At 44.5% G+C, this 26220-nt stretch overlaps 1 protein-coding gene across 2 annotated transcripts in view; it reads right to left on the bottom strand.

Moving 5' to 3' along the window:
• LOC132472981 (transmembrane protein 26-like) overlaps positions 1–24980 on the bottom strand; it is a 277070-nt gene extending 252090 nt beyond the window's left edge. Inside the window, exons 1-6 of one of the 2 annotated variants that reach the window (XR_009529233.1) lie at positions 24713–24980; positions 17898–17994; positions 17243–17326; positions 13230–13450; positions 12961–13043; positions 10479–11530 (exon numbers count right to left, since the gene is read on the bottom strand). Coding sequence is in view for 1 of the 2 variants with exons in the window: in XM_060072885.1 (XP_059928868.1) it covers positions 11268–11530; positions 12961–13043; positions 13230–13450; positions 17243–17326; positions 17898–17994; positions 24713–24897 (933 nt within the window). In the remaining variant the exon portion in view is untranslated. Of the gene's footprint in view, positions 1–8532; positions 11531–12960; positions 13044–13229; positions 13451–17242; positions 17327–17897; positions 17995–24712 lie in introns of those variants that run through there. The other variant, XM_060072885.1, reaches the window with a different exon arrangement.
• Between the last annotated feature and the right edge of the window lie 1240 nt (positions 24981–26220).

The following is a 26220-nucleotide window of genomic DNA, read 5'->3' as shown; positions in this document are numbered from 1 at the left end:
AGTACTCTACCCGGGTCCCCCAACATCATTGCTAAATCAATTATATTATCTTGCTGATATGTTAAACATCCAATAATCAACTACCCCCTCGATCCCGCTGCGTTTAAAGTTGTAATGTTATGTTGATTGTTCACCGCTACCGGAAACTCGACTGAACGAACGATTCTGAACGATTCTTCTTGGCGAACTGACCGATGTGAACTGAATCAAGGAAAATAATCATTGAACCCATCACTAGCCCGCACCTCTGTGATTATTTCCACCAAAAATAAAAAAAAAGATTAAATATAATATCATGTATGTAGCCCCTTTGCTGTTTTAGGCAAATAATAGGGGTGGCTAACCTGAATTCTTTAAATAAAATGTTATCACTAACTATTATTGTTTGTGTTTACTTTGTCTTTCTCTGTATGCAATAATAACTAAGTATCAATATTATGATGACTTGATGACAATTACTCGCCTTCCAAATAATTTGCTTTAAACTTAAATTAGGGGAGAGCCGGGTCGATTGAAACACTTGTCAGTTAAACGTCTTTTTCAAAGATGACGTTACGTATGCAAATAATTTTAACATGTGATCAACAACTCACAGGTGTCTTCTCTTAGTTACAAGTGAAATTTAATACATATGTTGGATGATCGAGCTGTTTTTTAACTTTGAACGTAAGTTGACATTTGTTTCAAACGCCCCGCCTAGTCGGGATTTTTGAAACAGCATATTTTAAGAAGAAACTATTGCCATTACTCTTGTTTTTATGCAACATACCAGACAACATACTAGTGTACTCGTCATTGCTAAAATTTCACATAATTCCGCATAATATAAATAGGTCAAAATATATTTTTGGCCCGTGCGTAATTGTCAAGATGCACATTTCGATTAAAACTCACCTTTCTTCTTTTGGACGACTAAATTTGCATTATTTCCCTGTCCTAAGTCATGTTTAAGGATACACAGTTGAACATCCTTTTATTTATTTTAAACAAAAACTACCAGGTCAACAGGATATCACGAGACCTGTTACAGCGGAAATTTATCCAAGCACCGCACAGGACTAATTTCTTTTCGACAAGCTCAGCCCGGCGCACAGAAGCATCCGGAGTCTCTGTGGACAGGTAAGTGGCTAAACTTATTTTATCTGATAAATATTGTGTAATAGTCTGCACATTGACATGAACATTATGTTGAAATCATATAATAAGTAGAACTTTGATTAAGATTGCACTCTAGCTGATTGATGGTAATGGCTGGAGAGAAAAAGATAAATCGGCAAGCCATGTGTCATGACCAAGAGCAAGGGTGTAGAAGGCTAGCATATAGCTTATACCCAGCAGTTTTTAAGTGTGCATGTCCACTAAATTAAATTATTATTGTCATAATTTAATGTAGCCGTTGTTATTTTGGATGCGTTACAATGATGGACGAAAAGTAGGCCTACCCAGCAAAATATTTAATAGCCCAGCTCCCACTCATAGCCTAACCCAGGCCTAATAGTTAGTTAGTTAATCAGTCTATAATGTTAAGTGAATTGTGCTGTAGGCCTACATTTACAGTACTTCCACTGCAAACTAGTGAAGACACATGGACAGTATAGTAGGCTAAATATTTGTATTCTTTGTCACACAGGTGACACAGGTAGTGTGTACTCCCGTCGGTGCAAGCCTCATGCGACCACTTATAGCAAAAATCACACTGGACCCACTCTTCCCCAGGCATCGAGGCGCTGAAGGACTCGCATTTGACGTCCTCGTTGGATAGGCCTATATAAGTTGGAGAAGTAAAGGGCGAGGCAGCAATAGTGGCGAACTCTACTGCATCCAGAACAGGACAAATTAGGCCTAAGTTGGGGGTGACTCCATCAGCGGGCCCGGTGATGGTGGGAGGAGCAGCTGAGGTGGCACCAGGGGTGACTCCAGCAAGGGGGGCGGCATCAGGAGCGGGCGAGAAGAGCCTCTTCTTGGGAGCCCGAGAGGAGGGAAGCTGCTTGGCGGGACGATGCTGCTTCAGAGTTCGGGGTGTCTTAAGTATAGCAGTTGTCCTGAAAACATTCAATTTGACATTTTAATGCTAATTGAATTACTTTAAATGTGGTAGGTCTACATGACTGTAGACAAAGGAAGGCCAGACAAGATATGAGATGCAAGTGTAACTCCACTTGCCTCTTTCTCCCTCTTCTCTTTGTAATCTTTCTAGGCCCGGATTTAGGGTAAGACCGGACGATGTCCAGGCTGAATTCAAGGGCATCTTCTTCAGGCCAGACAGCTTCGTCAGGCCCGGCAGCTCGTCCAGGTACATCCATGCCTGCCAAAGGACACATTTAAAAAATACACTTTTAAATAAAAAAATGTTTGTATACCCACCCTCCTGATCCTTGTTAAATACCCTGATGTGAGAATTGTAGCCTGGTGGTCTAGCAACTTCTCTGCCATCCACTAACCTATGGACTTTTTTTATGAACTTTGACGTATGGGACTATTTACTTATGTATTATGAACTCTGTTGCTTCTGATGAACTGTTCCTACCTGAAGTGGCACCTGGAGATGCGCTGACCTCGTCACCTGAAGCCTGGGGAGGAGGACGGTCTGTGGAATAGGATCCGGAGAAGTCCTTTTCCTCAAACGCGGAGGGTTTAAAAGGCCAGATCCCTTGACTAGAGAACCCGGAGGTGATGTCCTCCACTGTTGCATCCTCTGGTAAGGCTTCAGCAATGATGGAGGGCACATCATAAATCGAGATGTTGATCCCTGGGTGGCTCCTCATCCACCTGTCCGCCGCACTGTTTACGTACCCCTTTAGGGGGCCGAAGACAATAATGTCCATTGGCTGCAACCTGCGGGTGCAGTGGGGAGGGAATGACAGCAGCACTATGCCGTTGGCTCTGCAGTAATCGATTGCTGCAATTGACAGGTGGGACGGGTGATTGTCCAGCAGCCGGAGCAGCTTCGACTCCTTGGACACAGGTGTGACTGGTGAAGTGGGCCAGGTACAGGAGGAAGTCTGGCTCCTTCCTCCAGTCAGTTGGGTTGGCGGTGCCAGCACAGCCAACGGGTCCACCCCTCATGAAGTGGTCTTCGAACCGCTTACGGGGGAAGATAAAGAATGGTGGAACAACGTCGCCCTGCGCATTGCCTGCAAGGGCAACTGTGACCAGGGTCCCCCTCTCCGCTGAGGTCACTGACCCGACCTGCTTCTGCCCCATCTGGGCGACGACACGGTCTGGCACCTGGACAGTGGTGACCCCTGTAAATAGTTGTGTGAGCATAGTTGTATATATATAGTTATGTGTACTGCGTATATAGTTGTTTTTATATGTATATAGTTGTTAGCATAGTTTCTATTTAGATATTTAGTTATGTGTATATCGTTTTTTTCATATTTATATAGTTGTGAGCATAGTTTATTTTTATAAATGTAGTTACGTGTATATAGTTGTGTTTTATATTAATACAGTTCATATTAAATACCGGTTTCATTAATGTTCCAAATATCCTTGGCCTGGAACTGGTGCCGGCCAGCACCGTCTTTCAATTTTGGTAGAATTAGTTGACATTGTTTTGATTGAAGCTGGACAACCGTTGTTGGCTAGTGGCCTCTGGACGCCGAAGGGAGAGGCTGCTACTGCGCTCCATGAAGGAGGTGAACCAGTCCTTCCTCGACCAGGATGCAGGGAATGGGCAGCTGAAATGCACGGGGTCGTAAAAATTTGATGTACATTTGTGTGTTTATGTTTATGGTATTTGTTCATATTTATTAATTAAACTATGTGCATAGCATACATGTGTGCCTGTCCAAAAATGTATGTGGCCCTTTTCACAACACTGACCTCATTAGGGGTGAGCCCAAAATAAATGGCTTGTGTGGCAAGTGTTTCAATCGTCCCGACAGCGACTACTGACACTTAAATCTTTTTTACCTCTAAACTACCAAACTCTGACATTGCACACTTTATCACAGGTTTAAGTACTAATTAATCCGTTGTATAGTCATATTATTATAGCATGAAACAAAAAATACAACTATTTATTACAAAAATCCCGGGGTTGGTCAGTCTTGCTTGATGAATGTAGTGACGGATTTTGACGTGAAAGCATTGCGTGGTTTTCGAGGAAATCGCTGTGTTTCAATCTTCCCGGCTCTCACCTACTATATTTCAATCACCAATGTACTAAACTGTTATCTTTTACCTATTAGCTATGGCTATGCATTAAACCTAATAAACAATGCCAACACAATGCAGATCAATTTAACTATTTACTTGGAAAACTATAGTTACATCGGTACAACAATTTAAATTAGCAAAACATAGTCACAGTTCAAATACGTGTATTGGTCATTGACCACCACACCCAATAGTACACAGATTAAACAAAACAGTATTCCAAAACCCTTTACCTGAGTCTAAATCCTATAGCCGCCAAATATAACTAAATAATACTTTGGGTCATATGGTGCAGATGCAAATTTAAGCACTGTGACGCGATTCGGGCTCTGACGATACTGGAAAGCGGGAAAGCGGGTCATCTTGCATCGCAACAAGCAGGAAGAAGCGGGAAGAACCCGGCGAAGCGATTTGATTGGCTGACGGATGCCTCTGCAAAGACTACTCCCCCATCCGTCAGCCACGCCTTCCCATGTCCGTTGACTGACGGTGCAGTGGGCATGTAGGGTCACGCCTCGTGCCCACTACCTCCGTCCGTTGACTGATCCCCATTGACTTTGAATGGGGACAGACGCGCAATGCATTGTGGATCCCTCCGTTCCGTTGGAGCCTTCGGCTCCGTCAAAAAGTTTAAAAATGTTCAACTTTTTTGGCAGCGACGGATCCGTCATCCAATCAGATTGCGTATGCAAATTTAAGCACTGTGACGCGACTCGGGCTCTGACGATACGGGAAAGCGGGTCATCTTGCATCGCAACAAGCAGGAAGAAGCGGGAAGAACCCGGCGAAGCGATTTGATTGGCTGACGGATGCCTCTGCAAAGACTACTCCCCCATCCGTCAGCCACGCCTTCCCACGTCCGTTGACTGACGGTGCAGTGGGCACGAAGCGTTAGAAAATAAACAAAATGCAAACTTTACATTAGAATTTCTTCTTACACGGTATTTAAAAAAAAAACATTCTTAAAACATTCCTAGCATCATGAACATAGTGATAAAGAAAACAAAACACAATTTACATCATGTAAATAACAATGCATGAACTGTATGAACCTCTGCCATATCATACATATGCATAGTTTTTAACCTTTTAATTCCTGGTTATTCTATTAATGAACTTATTCTACTTATACTTCTATTTATACTATTTATTAATTCCTATTTATTAATCAATTAACTTTTAATAGTTAGGCTTCAATTTCCAAAGGGCTACATATAATAATCAACAATCGGCACATAAACTGTACTTTAAAAGGGGTCATCCCTATGTTCCCCGGGTCCTATGTTCCCCGCTTGGGGAACAAAGGACCCTTTTAAAAAAAAAGAAATTCCCAAAAAGGGTCCTATGATCCCTTGTAGGCTGTAGCCATACATACCGGGGAGCATAGGACCCTTTTTGGGAAAAGCGGGGAACATAGGACCCTTTTCTGGGAAAAGGGTCCAATGTTCCCCGCAATCTATCAATCGTTAAAAATATTTAAACATTGACGCGACATTCGCGTGATGACAGCCAATCGGCATTCAACAGCGTGGTCACTGAGTGACATGTGTAACGTAACAGCCAATCAGCATTCAACCGGCCAACTCAGTGCAGTGCAGTCCGGGGTGAACTGCAGCATGGAGGAGAAAGTGATTGTTGCCGTTTGCGACTCCCGGAGCTCTTTATATAATAATATATAATATAATATAATTGTATAATAATATCACGGCCAAAAGCTCTGTGCGCCTCCGGATGGCCGTAGCGCGGGGAGCTCTCGTAGGGATTGGGCTTCGCCCCACCTCGTGGCTCAATGGTTGAAAAGGTGCGCTAAAGTGCCCTTCAAGAGTGTCAAAAACAAGAGGAAATGCCTTATTGGCTGCCCTTTTCATGTGCAAAACATGATTAGGTGTCCTCTAGGGTGCTCCTTCATGCAATAAATTATGATGATGTGCCCTCTAGAACAAGAAAATTCAATGACGTGCCTTAATGAGTGCCCTTATAGTCCTCTTCTGCCCGTCTGGTGCCCTTTTAGTGCCCCCTTTAGTACCCTGATAGTGCCCTTCTGGTGCCCTTCTAGTGCCCTGATAGTCCCCTTCTGCCCGTCTGGTCCTTCTAGTGCCCTGATAGTCCCCTTCTGCCCGTCTGGCCCTTCAAGTGCCCTTCTGCCCATCTGGTGCCCTTCTAGTACCCTTCTAGTGCCCTTCTAGTACCCTGATAGTGCCCTTCTGCCCGTCTGGTCCTTCTAGTGCCCTTCCAGTACCCTTCTAGTGCCCTTCTGCTCCTCTGGTCCTTATAGTGCCCTTCTAGTGCGCTTCTGCCCGTCTGGTGCCCTTCTAGTGCCCTTCTGCCCGTCTGGTGCCCCCATGGTTGAAAAAGTGTGCTAAAGTGCCCTCTATGGTGGTGAAAATGAGAGAAAGTGCCTTATTGGCTGCCCTTTAGACGTGAACAAAAATTAATGAGTGCCCTAGGTTGCCCCTGATGATGATGATGTGCCCTCTGGAGCAAGAATATGGCAAACCGAAAAAAACTGGTTGTGGTTAGCTATTGAGGTGCAGACGTTCCTCTGTTTGGTAGCTGACGAACGGGGAATGTGAGGCGTTGCTTTCATGTGGCGTCGCCATGACAAACAGCTACATCGAGTGGTACTTAAGTCTCCACTGGATAACGAAGCAAAAAGCGGATTAAGAGTATGTCAGTAACCATAGTGGAAAAGCGCAATTAGATGCCAAGTTAGAAAAACTTAATATTTTCAGTTTGCATGATCCGTTTAAAATGTATATAAATTTTTTGAGCGTTCAAGATCATTCAAGTGTAGGTCATTTCATGCAAGAGAGACGATAATGGTCAGCTATCACCTCAACATGAAGGAAAACTTCCTTAAATGTTTCCGTAGCTGGCTGTCAGCGATCAAAGACTGTATGGTAGCGGCACATTGAATTTTCTCCAGTCTAATTTTTACATAAATGTTAGTAAAGATGAAAGCAGTATAAGGCATCTTCCTTTCTTTGGCTAAAATGTGAAAGTGCACAATGATGTGAACAACTCATTTTTAAACCCCCCGTTTAAATTATGAGCATAACTATTCTTTTAAGTGCTACATGGAGATGTAACAAGTGCCCCTAATGGGACCTTCACAGCAGCGCTTGCTAAGGTTAGGGGATAGGACCTTCCAGGCAGCGCTGAATTTAAGGCTCCGTAGGGGGAACAAAACACCATCAAGTTAGAAAAGCCACTGTGTCCGCTGGTGGGGCCCCATGTTGTCCAGAATGTGCCCTTTTTATTTTTTCGCCCCTGCCCTTCAAACAGTCTGAGTCCGCTACTGTTCCCCGGTCACATACATATCGGGGAACATAGGACCCTTTTTGGCAAAAGCGGGGAACATAGGACTCTTTTTTAAAAAAAGGGTCCTATGTTCCCCAGTCTCATACAAAGAGGGGAACATAGGACCCGGGGAAAATAGGACCCGGGGAACTAGACTGTTTACGAGTTGACAACTTGTCTGCCTGTTGGCAGCATGCACTTTGTGTGTGTGCGCTGGAGCCAAAGTTAAACAGCATCTGTGTATGTCGATCAAACTTCGACATGGCACAAATTATTTATTATTGGGTTAAAAAGAGCTACTTTGCTAATTCGCATTTTAACATCAAAGATAACTTTAAAATATAGAAATGTAAAACAAGGTAATGATTATCTCTGGTTATTTAAGTTTTTATCAAATGCTACAAATATAGCACATTTGAAAGGGAACAACCTCATCTGATACTTGTTATTCCCCTGCTCAGAATGTGTTAAACGGTGTGTTTACACTACACTATTACTTTAACAAAAGAATATTCCAGGGCACAATCCCTCGAGCCCTTTTCATTGGTCTTTACATACAATGGTTTGTGATTTATTTTGTTTCCAGACCTCAAGGTCATAACACTGCCTGTGAAATAATACACAGATGTCTCATGTGTGTGTAGTGCAGCCAATATTGTGTTTATCATCAATAAATGCAGTACAGAAATAAATTGACCCCACTAGTTGATAACGCCCGGCAAGAACCCTACCCCTTTCTTCAGAGGGTAGGGAGAGCGCCGGATCTACTTCCTGAGGCAGAGGTCTTATGAGGTAGAGGGACAGCGCTAGAGATGAATGACATGTGGCAACTTTGAAATATTGTCAACATTGTATCATAACTTATATAATAAGTTATGATACAATGATACAAAGTTATGATACTTACATAATAAACAAATAATTAGTGAAACAGCACAGCCCATGTTCTAGTAGCTGTACTTGTTTTAAAGTTTGGATGCATTAAAGGCTGTTTTTTTGCGTAGTTCCTCCAGTGGTATGATTAATTAAACAAACATGACTAACCTGATGAAAGAAATCATACAAATCTTTTGTTTTTATCCACTTTTTATTGAGAAAGACACATAAGAAAACATTTGATTATATATAACATTTATTTTGTCTTTTACAAAATCCTATAATTATAAAATATGTACATAAAAATCTGGTGTTCACATTTCAGATTAATTATTAATTGTGATTAACATTATAAGCAGTGTTTAATAACTAGTAATATTATTGTTTAGAAGCAGAATACTTTGCATTAAATATTATTAAACATTTATTGACCTTGACAGTCCCAGACCTGAGAAACTGTTAAATGTATTTATGTCAATATTACTTTATTGGAATAATACAATTTATTTTACTCTCTCTCAAACACACACACACACACACACACACACACACACACACACACACACACACACACACACACACACACACACACACACACACACACACACACACACACACACACACACACACACACACACACACACACACATTAATCTACATTTCTGTAAATGTGCCAGTGTTAGCCAGCAGGAAAATTTTCAACTGTCGTCCTTTGGCAAGATGTTAAACTAGGCACAGGATGGCTAACAATTGAAACATATTAAGAATACAGACAGCAACAGATAACAACAGTATAACATGATGCCAATAGGCTCCAATAAAACACATAACCATACAACCATTCATACAAACTACCATGGGACAGCTACAAGAATACATAGCAACAGACAAACATGCACTCTTAAATTCTGTCATAGGTTAAAGCCAAAAAAAGTGCAAAATCACCACACACTGGTAAGCTAATGTATTTATGTAAACAACGTGTTTCGCTGTTACTTCATCAGGTTCAGTCTACTGTTTATTTTCTTAAAGTTCATAAAACGGACGACAATGGATGGATGTATGGTGGGAGGTGCAATTTCTAATCTCCACTGGCAATTGGTTTCATAGTTTAGAGGCTCTGACAGAGAAACATAATTGACGAAAGGAGCTGGAACTAATTGGAACTACACTGTCCCCTCTTAGAGCAGACCTTGTTGTTCTGCTGTTGGATTTTTTTCTGCTGTATAAAAAGGTAGAGGGGTGGTGGAGCCTTGCCGTTGATAATCTTAAAAATCAGTTTGTTTTAAAATATTTCCCCAGCTGAACAAGTTATATTTGTCAATGATGTAACGGTGTTGGTAAAGCTTGGGTTTTCTGTCAAAAACTTTAAGCGCTTGTTTGTGAAGTGATAAAATAGGCCTTCATGTTGTACTATTCACCTGAGTCCAGGTCATGTTAAGTGGGGAATGATCAGAACATTCAGACAGAGCTTCCTTATTTGCATGACCTTTCTCACTTGGTTTTTGAAGGATAGAGCCGTGTCAAGGATAATACCTAGATATTAAAAATGTGTAACTGTTTGAACAACCTTTGGTTTGAAGTGAAAAACAGTGTTAGTCTTGTTTAAAAACATACAGACTGTCTTCTTTACATTGAGATGCAACTGTCAGTCAGCAAGCCATTTATGTACAAATACCATTGTATCACTGAGTTTGGCAGCAGCTTGGGTTTTGTTTTTTATGAACATAAATAACTATCATCAGACTACATCTGAAATTCGCATCGAGTGCATACTAATGGCAGGTCATTTATGTTAAGTCTGAACAGAATAGGGCCCAGGATAGATTCCTGGGGTACGCCCAGTTCATTCCTCAGGGGGGGAATGAACTGTTCATTCATATCAGTTGTGTCACAACAGTGGCTGACTTCCAGTCCTTTGGGAATTTTCCCTCCTTAATATAGGTGTTAATAATTTGAGTTACTGGCCCTGTGAAAGAGGCAGCATGTTTCCTTAAAAACATAGAATCCCGTCGAAATATGTATTTTGATTTGGAAGTTAATAAAAGTAATTATAGACTTAACTTTGGGTTCAGAAATCTCTGTCAGAGCGAAGACTGGCTGTGTAATATCAATTGGTGATGAGTATAGTGGACCACTTTGAGGGCTATATACAGAATTTAAAAAAGTCGCTATTTCTGCTGGTCCTTTATACAAGGTTTTTATTGTCTTTGATCTCCAGCTGCTTTGTTACTTTAATAGGCTCGTTCCGAATGAGGGAATTCTTGGAAAGTGGCTCAGTGTTTTGGCTACGCCCACTCACTTAGTTCCCCTCTGCGTCCTTTCCCATACAGGAACCTCAAAACAGAACACAGCAAGGAGGTAACAGAGAAAGTGTTGTGGTTTAAAGAAATTTACATCAGCGAAATGCAACACAACGTCTTAGACAAGGGCAAATGGTAAGCCTGTTTTTCTGTAATGTTAATGGTACATGCCTATGGGCATCGCTGTTGGTGGTGGTGGTCATGGTAAACAAAGTCTGCCTTTCCCTTTCAGTGGTGTAACCTATTCACCACGTGATGAATACAACAACTGATTAATTTTGTAGAGCATGTTAAAGGTTTATCCGGCTTGACCTGCCTCTTTGTGTGTGTGTGGGGGGGTAATTAATAGATTATTATTTGTTAATTAATTAAGGGCGCCACCAGAGGGCACCCCCAAAACATTTGCCGCCCTAGGCGATCGCCTAGTTCGCCTATGCCGAGCACCGGCCCTGTGTGTTTGTGTGTGTGTGTGTGTGTGCGCGCGCGTGTGTGTGCGTGTGTGTCAATGTGTTAGTGAGCGATAGTGTGTGTGTGTGTGTGTGTGTTGTGTGTTGGTGAGTGAGTTAGAATGTGTGTGATTGTGATTGTGTTTGTGCGCGCGTGTGTGATGATGTATGTGGGTCATCATATACCATTATCTGACCTGGAGTCCTGGCAGATGACCACCAGCCTGTACACGTTCAGGGTGAGCACCAACAGGTTCTTAATGGCAAAGAAGACCAGCATCTGGTTGAAGACTTTGAAATGTATGAGGACAATGAGCCTGACCGCTAGGAAAGGCCCGTCGTGGATGAACAGGGCCTGAGTAATAGTCCACAGGTCTGTGCTGTGTCTGGTCAGTAGCGAGGAGCTTCGGTCACCCTCGTCTTCTGGCTTGTTGTTGACCACTATGGGGAAACCACACACAGAAGGGAGGGTCGGGATCAGTCTTTGATTAGTCCCCCGACGAGGATGGCTGATTGCAAGGCTAACAATGCAGCATACTTCAACGGATACAGCTCTCAACAAAAATATCCTGAATCTGCCAAATATAACAACCTTTCTAACATCCTGTTATATATTTTCCTAACTCTTTTTGTCTTTTTTCTAATGACAGCTTCAACCTCAGTGATAAACAGTGAATGGAGAGATGGTTGAACCGTTACTGTTGGGGTCCCCGGCAGGGTCACTGTCACAACAGTGACCCTGCCAAAGAGTCTAAGGGCGTATTCACACCAGACATTTCGTCTCCTCTTTGCTCCATGTTGAGCCACGACTCATTTTTAACGGATCTGATAACGTGATGCCGGTCTGATAACGTGACGTTGATCTTTGAAATTACCGCCCTAATCAAACAATATAAATAAAAAAACAAGCAGCAATGGGAGACTGTTGCGTCCAAAAAGGCATATTATTTTTAGAACCGGGTCGGGCCGAGCGCGGCGCTTTTACATCTCAAGTGAACCGCACCAGGGTTTGTTTGGAAGCGAACCAAGACCACCTCTCCGGCTAGGTCTTGGACCGGCTGTTTGGTCCGCACCAGTGTTCGAAGGTTCGTATTCACACCAGCCCAGAAGGTCCGCACCAGCGATTTTTTTGGTTTGGTTCGAACCAAACAAGGCAGTTGTGAATACGCCCATCGTTTACAAAAACAAACTCACTTAATAATACAAGCTTCTAAACTACTCAAAGCCCCCTTACATATATGTCCCCTTACCAAGAAAAGTAAACAAGCTTAGCTAGGTTCAGGGAGTACAAACATGAATACAAATGGATAATTCAGTAAATATAACGGCACTTAATATCCACTAAACAGTTTGACATTGCCAAGTAAAAACTGATCGTCCCAGAATGGGAGAGGCTATTTACCCAAACATCATCATTGCTTTGGTAGAGTTAATGGTGCAGGTGAAGCACATGTTTAAAATTAAATATGACACAACAAAGAAAAGTGAATGCAGACTTTCTGTCCTGTCGTCCTTCCTGCTTTGTGTCGACCCCGGTCGCTAGAGGAAGCAACACACAGAAGGGCTGGGTCCAGTCTTTATTTAATTCCCCAGATCGGATTGATGAGGTTGTCCCAAGATGTGCACACGTTTATATTCTTTGTTTATGTGCTTAATTGTATACATATGCTCCTTGTACACCAATAACTCTAGCAATTATGATGTTTTGGTGAATAGCCTCTCCCGATCTGGGTCAATTTAAACAATCAGTTTAGAACTTGGCTGAAGTTTAGAACTTGGCCCCCCCCACACACACACACACACACACACACACACACACACACACACACACACACACACACACACACACACACACACACACACACACACACCGGATAGATGTAGTGGGAATTGCAACATGCTCCAGGTCCAGACCGCCAGGGTCATGTAGATCAACTGAAAGCTGTCTTTGGATCTGGAGTAGAGGGGCAAAAAGGTGGAAAGTAAGATCCAGCATTATAGTGTGGTCAGACATGTGACTCAGAGTTATAAGGAATTGGGTGATTGGGAAATCTTTGTGTGTGTGTGTGTGTGTGTGTGTGTGTGTGTGTGTGTGTGTGTGTGTGTGTGTGTGTGTGTGTGTGTGTGTGTGTGTGTGTACCCAAGTGATGGTGTCTCACTGGTGAATTCTAGGATGTCTGCCGCAGTTCCAACGAATATGAGGAGAAGCTGAGACAGCTCGTCCCTGGTGACTCCGCCCCCTATGGGGAGGAACCACTTGCCCACGATCAGCAGGATGAGCTGGGTCATGTGGAGACCCAGGATCCACTCTTTGGAGCATACTGCCGAGATAAACTTGTCCAGACGCACATTGAAGGAATCCTTGAAGGATTTAGTTAGAAATGTTAAACTTAAATCAAATAATACAAAACAGACGTCACATTTTTGTAATTTTGAAGATTGGATAGTTGGATCGAATTTGGGTCAATATAATCAAAGAAAACCACTTCAATATCAAATTTATTAATATCATTAATCGTAGAAACTTGGTTCTTTTTTGAAATATATCTATTTTGTTCACAGTTCTCTGCTTTTTTGTCAGTGATCTGACTTTTGCCTTAGCCGTCGTCTTTGTGCCGACTTTTTGTCTGCATTTATGACACAAACCTCTTCCGTGACTTACATTATTACTTGCCTTTTTTTAGGAGAGTATCCCCATTTGCTAATGATCTTTTGAGTGTCATCTCAGTGCCCTGGATGTTTTTCAATGAAGCAAATCCAGCGGCATTGTTTCCCAATGAAGCAAATCCAGCGGCACTAGGCCATCAATAACCACTAGCTATGTTTGCTATCTTTGCTCGCTTTTGCTCTCTCAAATTCTTATGTTTGATAATTAAGAAGTCGTGGGGGTTTGTCCATGTAACAGAGGTGTGCTCCGTTACCAATGCGATGTCGTTAATTCTGTATTGTCATTGTATCGGAGGGTAGACGCAGCTATGGGGCTTTAGTGGGAGCTTTCCAGGTGTTTCTGTTAGTGGAGGGAGACCCATGAGAGAGAGAGCTGTGTGAGGTTGAGGAGGGATTGTGCTGCAGTGCGACAGGTGGAGGTGTTCATCTGCCAGGAGCCAAGACAGTGGATGTGGCAGAGGGGGCACAGCAGCAGGACAGGACAGGACAGGACAGAAGGGTGGTGATGGCACAACAACGACCACCCTGGGAAGAGGTGGCCGTGTTCTCCATGAAGACCATGGGGCGGTGGTCCACGTTTGGGGCTTTACGTCTTCATGAGAGTGCGATGCAGCGGGCATGAAAGGAGCCAGCCGCGGGTTAGGAGAGGTGACAGGTAGTGGTCCCCAAGGGCCTGCTTAAGTCCATGCATGGAGCAGCAGGGTCAGGGCACTTTCGAGTCACAAAGACACACTGCCATCTCCGCCAGAGCTTTTACTGGGCTCAGTTCAGGAGAAACGTTGCAGACTTTTGCCGCCGCTGTTACCCCTGTACGTCAAGCAAGGGCTCATTTTGCTTGCACCACTCCCAACAGTTTCCAGTGCGGGTACCAATGGAAAGAGTGAGGCTGGATGTTGTGGATCAGTTGCTTCACTCAGGAGTAACTTCCATCCCTCTCCACCATAGACAATTTCAGGAAGTGGCCAGAGGCGTTCTCCCTCCCAGGCCAGGAGGCAGAGACGATAGTGGATGTCCTGGTGGAGGCTTCAGGACCGCCTCAGTGTGCCGGTGTGAGGCACACTTTCTAGCTGCAGAGCTAGTCTGGGTCCACAGCCCCCAGTGGAAGAAGGGTCAGTTTCCTAAGCTTGACAGCCAGTGGGTGGATCACTGCAGAGTACTGGAGAAGTTGGACGAGGTTGTTTACAAGATGCAGCGGGTTCCTACCCAAGGGTAGGAAGGTAAATAGAGGCCGACTAGCTCCTAACAGAGGGGGCTCTGTAACACTGTTATTGCCTCCCACTCCTTCTCCCCTCACATCCTGCTCAGCCCCCTGAGGCAACGCAGGATGCCCTGATGACAGTGTTTCCGGTCCCCTCTTTATCATCCCCCCCATCCTGCGGTTGAATCCCCTGTACTTTCTCCCTTGTCCCCAGGCCCGTGAAGGCAGAGGTGGTTTTCCAGATCGCTCCTGAGACTTTGGTCACTCGGTGCAAGGATCTATCTCTTGAGGGGGTAGTGTAGCGACCCTGTAACGACTGGAGTTCTGGGTTACCGGGGTCTTCCTGATAGTTACTCAATTACTCTCTGTCAACCACAGGAATGCATGGAATGATGGTCATCGTGCCTTCTAGTACTTTAGAAGGCAAAACAGTTGTTGCCAACTTTTTTGATTGTTGTTGTTGTGTTTTTGATCTCTTCTGAGTGTGAGCCTCGATGGAAGTTGTCACAGTTGATTAACTGTTTTAAAAATATTATTATTATTGTTCCATTCAAGAAGTCCACGATCGCATTCCCTGTAATAGAAAGGCGATATTTAGTGGTGCTCAAACCATGCAATGAGAAGTGATAGATACAGAGATATAGATGAAGATAAACATATGCATATGCTTGTACGTATACATTAATAGAGCGATATGGATATATATATATAGAGATGCATCGATACAGAGATATGTAGAATTAGTATATGCTACGCGTGAACCTCCTAAGATGGCACAATTTGATTGGATCACTATCTCGGGATATTGGGCAATATCCCATGATTGAGATCTCAAACTCCGGATATTGTTTTCATCGCAAAATGTCCCGCTTTCGGTCGTCTCGTCACGCTAATATAAACAAATAAACTGCTAATAAAAACAAACAAATCCCAGCAAAAAGAGTGGCCGTTAGCTGTAAAAATCCATAGATTAGCCGCACCGTTATATAAGCCGCAGAATCGAAAAATGGGAAAAAAGGCGCGGCTTATAGTCCGAAGATTACGGTATATAGACCCTAGAGTATCTGTGGTATAAAGGCTGGGACGGATTTCGAATTATAAATATGTACAATTCATAACGTTAGCTGTCTGGCTCATAGCTCAGCGGACTAGAATACCTCCCGTTGCCAAGTCGTAGCTACGATCCGTCCTATTTATGTGAAAAACTTTATATTTGGATTGTAAAACGCATGAAAATTTAAATGAATGATCTTAATTTATTTTCCTTGGCAAGTGACCATGGTATAAGCGGGATAATGCCCTTCGAGGTGTCAAAAACTTGTTTGATCGATCGTAATTAAAGGGGACTACTTTTTAAGGGAGATGAACTCAAACAGAGCATACATTTAATTAGCATGCAATACGAATAAGAAAAAGCATAATTATCAAAGTATTTGAATTGTTTTATCATGTTGGCAAGCAAGAAGTAGAATAAATGGGATAATCAGTCTTATTAAAAGGGTTTATGCAACCAACTGCACAGCAAGGCATGACTGCGGCTCTTCTCGCTCCCGTCTCTTTTGGCCAATGACATGCGTATAGAGCGGGGAGTGGCCTAGAGTGAAGTAGACTGATAATCCCTCCCTCTCTCTCTCTATATATATATATATATTTATTTATTTGCAGGTATATAGACAGAAAGCGAGAGAGAGATATGGAAATAGACACAAACATGGTTATACAATATTAATATAAGTTTTAATCAATTGTTTACCTTCTTGTCTCCAACTCCTAAGGTGTTAGGGGGGAAAGACTTCCCGGGGTCCGTGCACCATTTAATATACCGGGAGGAAAAAATCAGAAGGGACCGGAGGAGTGTGAGTTGAAAAATATATATATTCTACAATGGAAAAAAGTATTTTTCTTCATTTAATCCAATCAGACTCGTTTAAACCAGCCATCATCCACACATACTATATATAAATATAAGTCAAACTATGTGAATAAATGTAGTTTGTTTAGTTGATTTACAGATCCAATGGTTAAGCCAAGGTATTTTCCTGTGTGCCTATATAACGCTGGTCGGTCTACTATTCTGGGGTAATTCGATTGATTTACTGATATGTATGTGAGAATAAATCTGCTGGATTCTTCTACCCAGATGACTCATCCTCATTACACCATCCAATCGCATTATTGGGCCAACTGCCAGGCCATGAGGCCAAAACTGACCTACAAATATCCTATTGAAGTCAGTGACTTCTACATTGCATTTATTGGACCTGAAGACTTCAACCGCTTTAACTTACATTTATGGAGGTGATATTTTGCGAAGTTACGTTCTGACCATTGAAAGAATCTCGGAGAGCCGCCCATGAGTCCAGACGGTTGCACTATGAAGATGAAAAGAAATATGTGAATGGATGACATTCATACAACAATCTTCTCAGCACTTATTAAAAGTCAAAATGCATTCCATTTACAGGCTCACATACTGTGAGTAATTGGTATCCATAGCTTATTACAGAAGGTAAGTGTTTGTGGCTATAAGCTTATTACAGACAGTGAGTGGTAGCTATTAGCTTATTACATACAGTGAGTGGTTGATATTGGCTTATTACAGACAGTGAGTGGTGGATATTAGCTTATTACAGACAGTGAGTGGTGGATATTAACTTATTACAGATAGACCGTCAGTGGTAGGTACTAGCTTAATGCATACAGTGAGTGGTGGATATTAGCTTATTACAGATAGTGACTGGTGGATATTAGCTTATTACAGATAGCTGACAGAATTAACCACATGAATTGCTGTGTTGATTCAACGGTCGTATCACTATCATGAATTATATTATTAATGTTCTTCTTAGTATTTATCCACAAAAATTTACGCTAAAATGAATGCGGCTACTGACAGTCATGGTTCATGGGATCTTGGTTTGCTAGTTTCTCTGCAGGGATCACCTGTGGCTCATTGGAAATGTTCTGGTGGTGATGGAGCTCCAGGATCCAGATGGAGGGAATGATGCTGATGAGGAACAGAAGAATGGCTGGAGAATACCTGGAGAACATCCAACACAACTTTTAGCAAGGCTACGAGTACGAGGTGGAAATAAATGGTGAATGGATTGCATTTATATAGGGCTTTTTATAGACCCACTGTACAATATTGCCTAACATTCACTAATTCCGCCACACATTCACACCAAACAGCGGAATCAAGTATGCAAGGCGACAGCCAGCTCGTTAAGGTGTCTCAGGGCAAGCTTGACACTCAGCTAGGAGGAGCCAGGGATTGAACTAGAAACCCAGCTTCCAGATCTGGTTCCGTTTTTAAATTGTTAAAATATAATATATAGCCTGTAGTTATGTGTGATGAAATAAAATTGAATGAAATTAAATGAATGAATGAAAACTTCACCTTACATTTCTGACCTCCTAACAACATACGCTCCCCCGAGGGCCCTGAGGTCCAATGACTAATTACTACTCACCATCCCTCCGTCAAGACTTAAGAGCAGGGGTGATCGGGCTTTTGCAGTCATTTGCCCCAAACTGTGGAACGAACTCCCTCTTCATGTCAGGCTAGCCCCTTCAGTGTCCGTCTTCAAATATAAACTATACTAATTTCTGATACAGGTAGACACCACCACAATATCATGGATCATGGATTACCTGAATGACAGACCCCAGTTTGTGAGGCTGGGGAGGTCTGTTTCTGGGCAGGCAGTCAGGGGCACAGGAGCGCCACCGGGGACTGTGCTTTCCCCTTTCCTTTTCTCACTATACACCTCAGACTTCCAGTATAACTGAGGCTTGTCATTTACAAAAGTTCTCAGACGATAGTGCGGTAGTGGGGTGTATCAGTGGTGGAGATGAGACAGAATACAGGCAGCTGGTGGATAACTTTGTTGCATGGAACGGAGAAAACCACCTTGTTTTAAATGTTACAAAGACCAAGGAAATGGTGGTGGACTTCAGGAGGGCCAGGCCTGAGCTAAGCACCATCTCTATCCTTGGGGATAAAGTGCAGGTGGTACTAGGGCGCTATAAATATCTGGGTGTGCACATGAACAATAAACTGGACTGGAAGCAACAAACGGAGGCTGTCTACAAGGGTCAGAGCAGACTCTTCTTCTTGAGGAAGCTAAGGGCTTTTAATGTGTGCATGAAATTGTTATGTACGTTTTATCAGTCTGTTGTGGCAAGTGCCATTTTCTTTGCAGCCATCAGTTGGGGCAGCGGTATCAGGGCTTGTGACTCTAAAAAGCTTAAAGGAGCATTTCACTGGTGGAGGCATGAATATGTATTGAAATTGGGTCCTATATGTAGTCGAATAATAAAATAAAATTCTAATTTGGTGCCGTCTTGACCGAGAAAAGGCAGAAAGTGACTTTTTGGCGCTTGTGGATTGAAGACAACTCCCACCATGCACCACGATGCACAGCTTCGCTGGCCACTCCCGCTGATCTAGATCTCCGCCTATCGGACGCCTCGCTGTTCCATCTACCCAGCTGATACCGCAAGACTGCTTGAAAATCATTTCACACAACATTTCTAGTAAAGAGTATTAGTTGGTGAACTCAGTGAATTAGTCCTCGTTTGTATTTCTTATGAAATGGTGAACTTTTGCATGGTGCCATCTTCTTTGTCAGATCCAGTACCTTCCGCCATTATACTTCAGTTTTATCAACAGCCTCTGTTAGCTTAGCTTCAGACGCTGTGGATGTTAGTTTCTGCTGGTGAAGTCCCACCCCCACCCACTGGCACTGCTCTAATAGGTCTCTAGCGTCAGTGGGTCCCACCCCCTAGAGGGGGTGGGACTAGTGGTTGTAGTCTTACGAGAAACATCCCCTCTTACACTTCCTATTTACTTCTACACAAAAATCGTCATATTGCGTCATCTTAAACAGGAAGTGTTGGAGATCGATACAGATCTCTCCAGAAAATAAGGCAATGATGCACGACCATTCAAAAATATGAGTGGGTTTCTAACGATACAAAGCTTAATGGAAATGGGTGAAGTTTCCCTTTAACAAGCTGATTAGAAGGGCTGGCTATGTGCTGGGGACTGCTGTCCCTGGAGGTGGTGATGGAGATAAGGATGGTACAGAAATTGTTGAGTATTATGGACGATAACACGCATCCCTTGCACAATCTAGTGAGTAAACAAGAGTGTTTTTAGTGGGAGGCTACGACAGCTTAGCTACAGAAAGGACAGATTTAAGAATACTTTTTTACCTACTGCAATTGTGTTAGGAGTTGCGGGTGCAGGCAGGCAGGTAGGACCCAGATGCAGACGGGTAAAGGAAACGGCACTTTATTTCTGCCAAAAGGCAGAGGCAAGGAGCAAGGAGCAAGGAGTAAGGGAACACAGGTAGCCACAGAGAGCACGCAGGACCAACAAACCATAATGACAGCACGAGGAACAAAGAAAGACAAGGGCTTAAGTAACAAACACAACGAGGAACAGCTGAGACACATTAGGGGAGGGAACAGTAATCAACACAGGAGGGAAACACACCAAAACACGACAGACCATGACAGTCCCCCCCCCCTTAAGGGTCGACTCCCAGGCGACCCACGACAAGCAAAAAAACGAAGAAAGTCAAACCCAAGATGGGTGGGTGGAGGGGAGCCAGGAGGAGGGAATGAAAAAAATAAATGGACTGGGGCAGAGCGGAGGGATGTCAGGCGGGCGGCCAGAAAACTGCCCCAGGGCATGGCAGGGAGCCTCAGGCGGACGACCTGGGGGGCAAGCAGAGGCAGAGTGAAGGCGGAACCCTTCAGGAGGCCGGCGGCAAGGACGATGAGGGCTCAGTCCCTCAGGAGGCCGGCAGCGGCAAAGAAACCCCTCTGAATGCCGGCAGCGGTGAAGGCGGAACCCTTCAGGAGGCCGGCGAAGGCGAGGTAGAGGGCGGGTCCCCACAGGAGGAAGGTGAGGTAGAGGGCGGGTCCCCTCAGGAGGAAGGTGAGGTAGAGGGCGGGTCCCCTCAGGAGGAAGGCCAGGTAGAGGGCGGGTCCCCTCAGGAGGAAGGCCAGGTAGAGGGCGGGTCCCCTCAGGAGGAAGGCCAGGTAGAGCGCGGGTTACCTTCAGGAGGAAGGCCAGGTAGAGCGCGGGTTCCCTCAGGAGGAAGGCCAGGTAGAGGGCGGGTCCCCTCTGGAGGAAGGCCAGGTAGAGGGCGGACCCCCTCTGGAGGAAGGCGGGTCCCCTCTGGAGGAAGGCCAGGTAGAGGGCGGAACCCCTCTGGAGGACAAGGTAGAGGGCTGGTCCCCTCTGGAGGTAGGCGAGGTAGAGGGCGGACCCCCTCTGGAAGGCGGGACCCCTCAGGAAGGCAAGGTAGAGGGCTGGTCCCCTCTGGAGGAAGAGGGCGTGCCCCTTCCAAAAGGTTTGGAAGGCGGGACCCCTCTGGAAGGCCTTGAAGAGGAACCCCCTCGGGAAGGAGTGGAGGAGGACCCCACAGGCAGGAGCGGAGGGCGTGCCTCCCCTGGACGGTCTGGAGGGCGGGCCCCCTCCGGCAGGAGCAGGGGGCGGGCCCCCTCAGGCAGGAGCGGAGGGCGTGCCTCCCCTGGACGGTCTGGAGGGCGGGCCACCTCCGGCAGGAGCAGAGGGCGGACCTCCACAGGCAGAAGCGCAGGGCGGACCTCCTCAGGCAGGGGAAGAGGCCGGTCCCCCTCTGGAAGGCGAGGAGTGGGCTCAGGAACCGGACAGGGCTCGGGGACTGGAGTCAGTGCGGAAGCTGGAGTGCCAGGAGGAACCGGGTGGTACCCCAAACTCACCACCCCCACTCTGATTGTCCGGAAGGGAGGAGGCTGGTAGCTGGGGACCGGGGGCAGAGGCTGGTAGCGGGGAACCGGGGGCATGAGGCTGGTAGCGGGGAACCGGGGGCAGAGGCTGGTAGCGGGGAACCGGGGGCAGAGGCTGGTAGCTGGGAACCGGGGGCAGAGGCAGGTAGCTTGGGACCGGAGGCAGAGGCCGAGAACAGGAGCGTGGAGGCTTAGGCCGGTCACCAAAGTCCGGTGGCAGTGGCATGTAGCTCTCCGGCCAAAAGGTTGTGGGGTTGAGCAGCTCGACTGCCCACTCGGGTAAGGCGTCCTCCAACTCTGGCCTTGACGCAACAGCCCTGCACATACGCCCCAACACAGCCTCCTGCTCCTTCCTGCTGGGAATGTTCTCCCAGCCATCCATAGCTAGGATTATCGTCACCAACAAATCCAAACTTGGTGCTGTCATTCTGTTAGGAGTTGCGGGTGCAGGCAGGCAGGTAGGACCCAGATGCAGACGGGTAAAGGAAACGGCACTTTATTTCTGCCAAAAGGCTAAGGCAAGGAGCAAGGAGCAAGGAGTAAGGGAACACAGGTAGCCACAGGTAGCCACAGGTAGCCACAGGTAGCCACAGGTAGCCACAGGTAGCCACAGGTAGCCACAGGTAGCCACAGGTAGCCACAGGTAGCCACAGGTAGCCACAGGTAGCCACAGGTAGCCACAGGTAGCCACAGGTAGCCACAGGTAGCCACAGGTAGCCACAGGTAGCCACAGGTAGCCACAGGTAGCCACAGGTAGCCACAGGTAGCCACAGGTAGCCACAGGTAGCACGCAGGACCAACAAACCATAATGACAGCACGAGGAACAAAGGAAAGACAAGGGCTTAAGTAACAAACACAACGAGGAACAGCTGAGACACATTAGGGGAGGGAACAGTAATCAACACAGGAGGGAAACACACCAAAACACGACAGACCATGACAAATTGCACTTTATAATAACTCCCCTTTTTAGTAAGGACAGAAGAATATTAATTTAAACTTTAGCGCTGCTTATATATATATTATATATATTAAACTTATATATACTTACATATGCTTATATATATATGTTGTTGTTGTTTTTTTTGTTTTTTTGCACCTGTTTATTGCACACCGATGGGGTATTCCACAAAGCCGGTTTTATCACATTACCGGGTAAGTTAACCCAGGGTTTGCGGTAATAGGTTTTTCGTTCCAAAAGGAACACGGTATAGTTACTATAGTATAGCATATAGTATAGCATATAGTATGCTATACTATATGCTCTGAATCAAACCTGGTCGGAGCAGGTTTTGCGCAGGTTAGGTTTGGAACATAACGCGATTTTGGGTATTTACACCCGCGTTCACCGCAGATTTCATGTGTTCACAATGGCATGCCGTTTTGATGAGGCCCGTTGACATCGGAGCGCAAATTATTCGTGCAATCCACCGGGAGCGATTAATAAGACCACGGCTCAACATCTTGGCATATCTGATGACTTTTTGCTGGAGAGATATAGATTCTCGCGCAAATCTTTAATATATTTAAATAGCCTTCTCCAGCCTTACATAGCCAACACTACCAATCGAGGACCTGGCTTAAGTTCACTCCAGACTATTTGCGTAGCCCTTCGTTTTTTGCAAATGGTAGTTTTATCTATACTTTTGGAGATGCTGAGCACATCTCAGTCCTTTCAGATGACCCATCCACGTCCGGACCAAGATTTTCATCGGCCTCCTATCATACAAAGAGCAATATTGGCTGAGTATATAGAGGCTTTTACAACAGAAAGTTTAAAATAGTCCTATTAACGGACTTGCATCCACTGGAGAATGTTCGATCGTAGCCGGCGGCTTCATTAGGCCTACAAGCACTTTTTTGGTGACCCAGTTAACAAAAAATAAACATTTGGAACATATGCGCTGTGGCACGCACACGGTTTGCATGTGTTACTTCGAAGGCAAACAAAATCTAAAATACTAGAAAACACAAAAACCTACATTCAACCAGTACCCTCAAATGGCCCCTGACTCTCTGAGGAGGTAGCTCCAGGTAGGCTACCCCCTCCAATGTCTGTGGGTGCGATTACCGCTCGTAGTTTGAGGGGGGGTTGTAGTTTAAGACGGGCCCGTCTGTGGTGCGACAGGAGAAGGAGGAGACAGAGTCTTTTCAACTCGGAGACAGTCGAAGGTCATTTGGTCTTTATTTGATGCACAATGCTAATGTGCTTGGCCATTGAGATGTGTTCCCCCCATTACAATAAATGATTTTCGCCCTTTTCGCACGTTCAGCCATCCTCGCGAGAAAAGTTAACTGCAAGACTTCACTTGTTTTACTTGTAATACCTGTTTGCTTACAATTCCCTTCAAAAACATTGGTGGACACGCTGCAGTGATTGAATTGATTCGATCTAAATGCCGTTACGCGACTCGAGGGACACAACATTACATTACATTAGGACCTACGGGACAAAAAAAATGAATAAATGAACGACGGGACTCGATAGTGGTACCGATAAGCCCAAACGTTAATGATTTTCGGGTTTTGAAAAAAGTGGAACCGGGTCCTTGATAGAACCGGGTTTCGATCACAACCATGAGTGTGTGTTTGGTTACAGGAGAACACAGAGAGATGGAAGGAAAAAAAATTTCACCCGGGCATCGTCTGCACCAGTGCTACCTATAAAAAATATTAGTCGCACCATTAAATATTTTGGTCGAATGTGCGACCAAATCTGGAGCCCAGTGAGGTGACACTTGACACAAAATACAAAATATCAGATAATTCGAAAAAGAATCCCATGGAAACCTCTCTATTGTAATTTGTGGATGGCCTGATCTCCTTTGGTGAAAAGATAAGGGTCTCCCTGCAGGGGGGGGGACGACGACATCCAGCTATGGACCGGCTACAACAAAGAACATTTGTATAAAAAATAAAAATAAAAAAATAAAAAAAAAGGAAGAGAAAGGAATTTAACTGCAAATCTTACCATTTATAATCTTTTCCTCTTCTCCTTGTCATGGTGACCACCATCTCGGCGACTTGAGGTAGGAAGAGGAGCGTCAGAAGCCAGTAGTAAGGGTTTTTCTTGACCCATGCCACTCTACAGACTCCTACCAGCGATACAAGAATAAAACACGCTCTGGTGAACACAGCAGATATAAACGTCCACATGACGGATCCAACCCGATAGCATGTGCACGGAGCAATGTGGTCTCTGTTCCCGTTGGTGCACTTTAATACATTTGAACATTGTCCCCAAAGTTTAAGCCCCGCCCATGGAGCAGAACGAACATCATCCGTTCAAATTCAGATTCAAGTCTTTTATTTAATTTAACGTAAGGTTAGTACCTACCTATTTAAGGCAGAATCTTTTTTATGTATCAATACATAAAGATAAATAATCTGGAAAGCAATGAGTATATTACAGGGTTATAATATAACTGGACAAAATAGACAATTATGTGCTGATCCAGTTGCGTGCAAAGTAAAAGTTGCCAGATTATGAGGCATTACGGTTAATACGGTTCTAAAGTGACACGTGAATGTAAGAAATCACAGACGATTGAGATGCCTGACGGCTCTACAGATAGAAACTTCAGTCTGCTCGTCTGCCAATGTGACAACGAATGTAGGCCTGCTGGTATTGCCGCAAGAGGTATGCCGTTTTGTTTGACGGGTGGTGGGAGTCCTTAATAATCCTTTTCTGAGGGTGTGGTAGGTGTCCTTTAGGGCTGGGAGCTATTTGCCAATAATGTGTTCTCCAACCTGACTACCCTGCGATAGAAACTCCTTGACTGTGAAGCTACCGTGGACCAATAGTGCACCTGTAAAAGTTTGTGAGGTTTGTCTCCTCAAGAAGAAGAGACGTTTCCAAGGTGATTTGACCCCCTTGTCTGTGTGGGCAGACTGTGTCAAAACTTTGATAATGTACACCCCATGGAACCTGAAGCAGCTGTCCCTTTCGAGAACGTTTTCATATACGTATTGCAACATAACGCTGCAGATGAGCATCTCAAGTCAATTTGAACAGTAGCTTCCCACCTGGATTGCAAGTTCATAAAAATCTCATTTTAGGAGGGGACAGGGTGTCTTTGGCTTCATGTTGCTGCATGGGATTTTTCCCAGTGTGTTGTTATTCAAGCCATCCAGCGATGTCGAGGGAAACGACATATGGGGCCGGAAACATTGGAGAGGGAACATACTCTTCCTGTCTTTGTTTCAAACTTTCTACTTACCATCCAGCTATTTGTGTCGCACAGAAGCAGCTCACAGGGATCATTAATCACAGTGATTCCGCAAACAGAGATGTGATCCACTGACTAGACATCAGCCTTGTGTCACACTGTTAATACAGATGTGTCAATCTAAAGTTACCTCATATGGTTTCACAATTATATGACATTCAAACAATCAAAAAATGTATGCATGAATGAAAAACAAACTGTTATTTAATTTAGGTGTATGTTTTGGTCGCTTTATTTTAGCCAATATGAT

This window comes from Gadus macrocephalus, chromosome 15, assembly GCF_031168955.1.
Source record: "Gadus macrocephalus chromosome 15, ASM3116895v1".
In the NCBI taxonomy this organism is placed as follows: domain Eukaryota; kingdom Metazoa; phylum Chordata; class Actinopteri; order Gadiformes; family Gadidae; genus Gadus; species Gadus macrocephalus.
The sequence above is the reverse complement of the archived record's forward strand: the minus strand, read 5'-3'. Positions and strand labels throughout refer to the sequence as shown.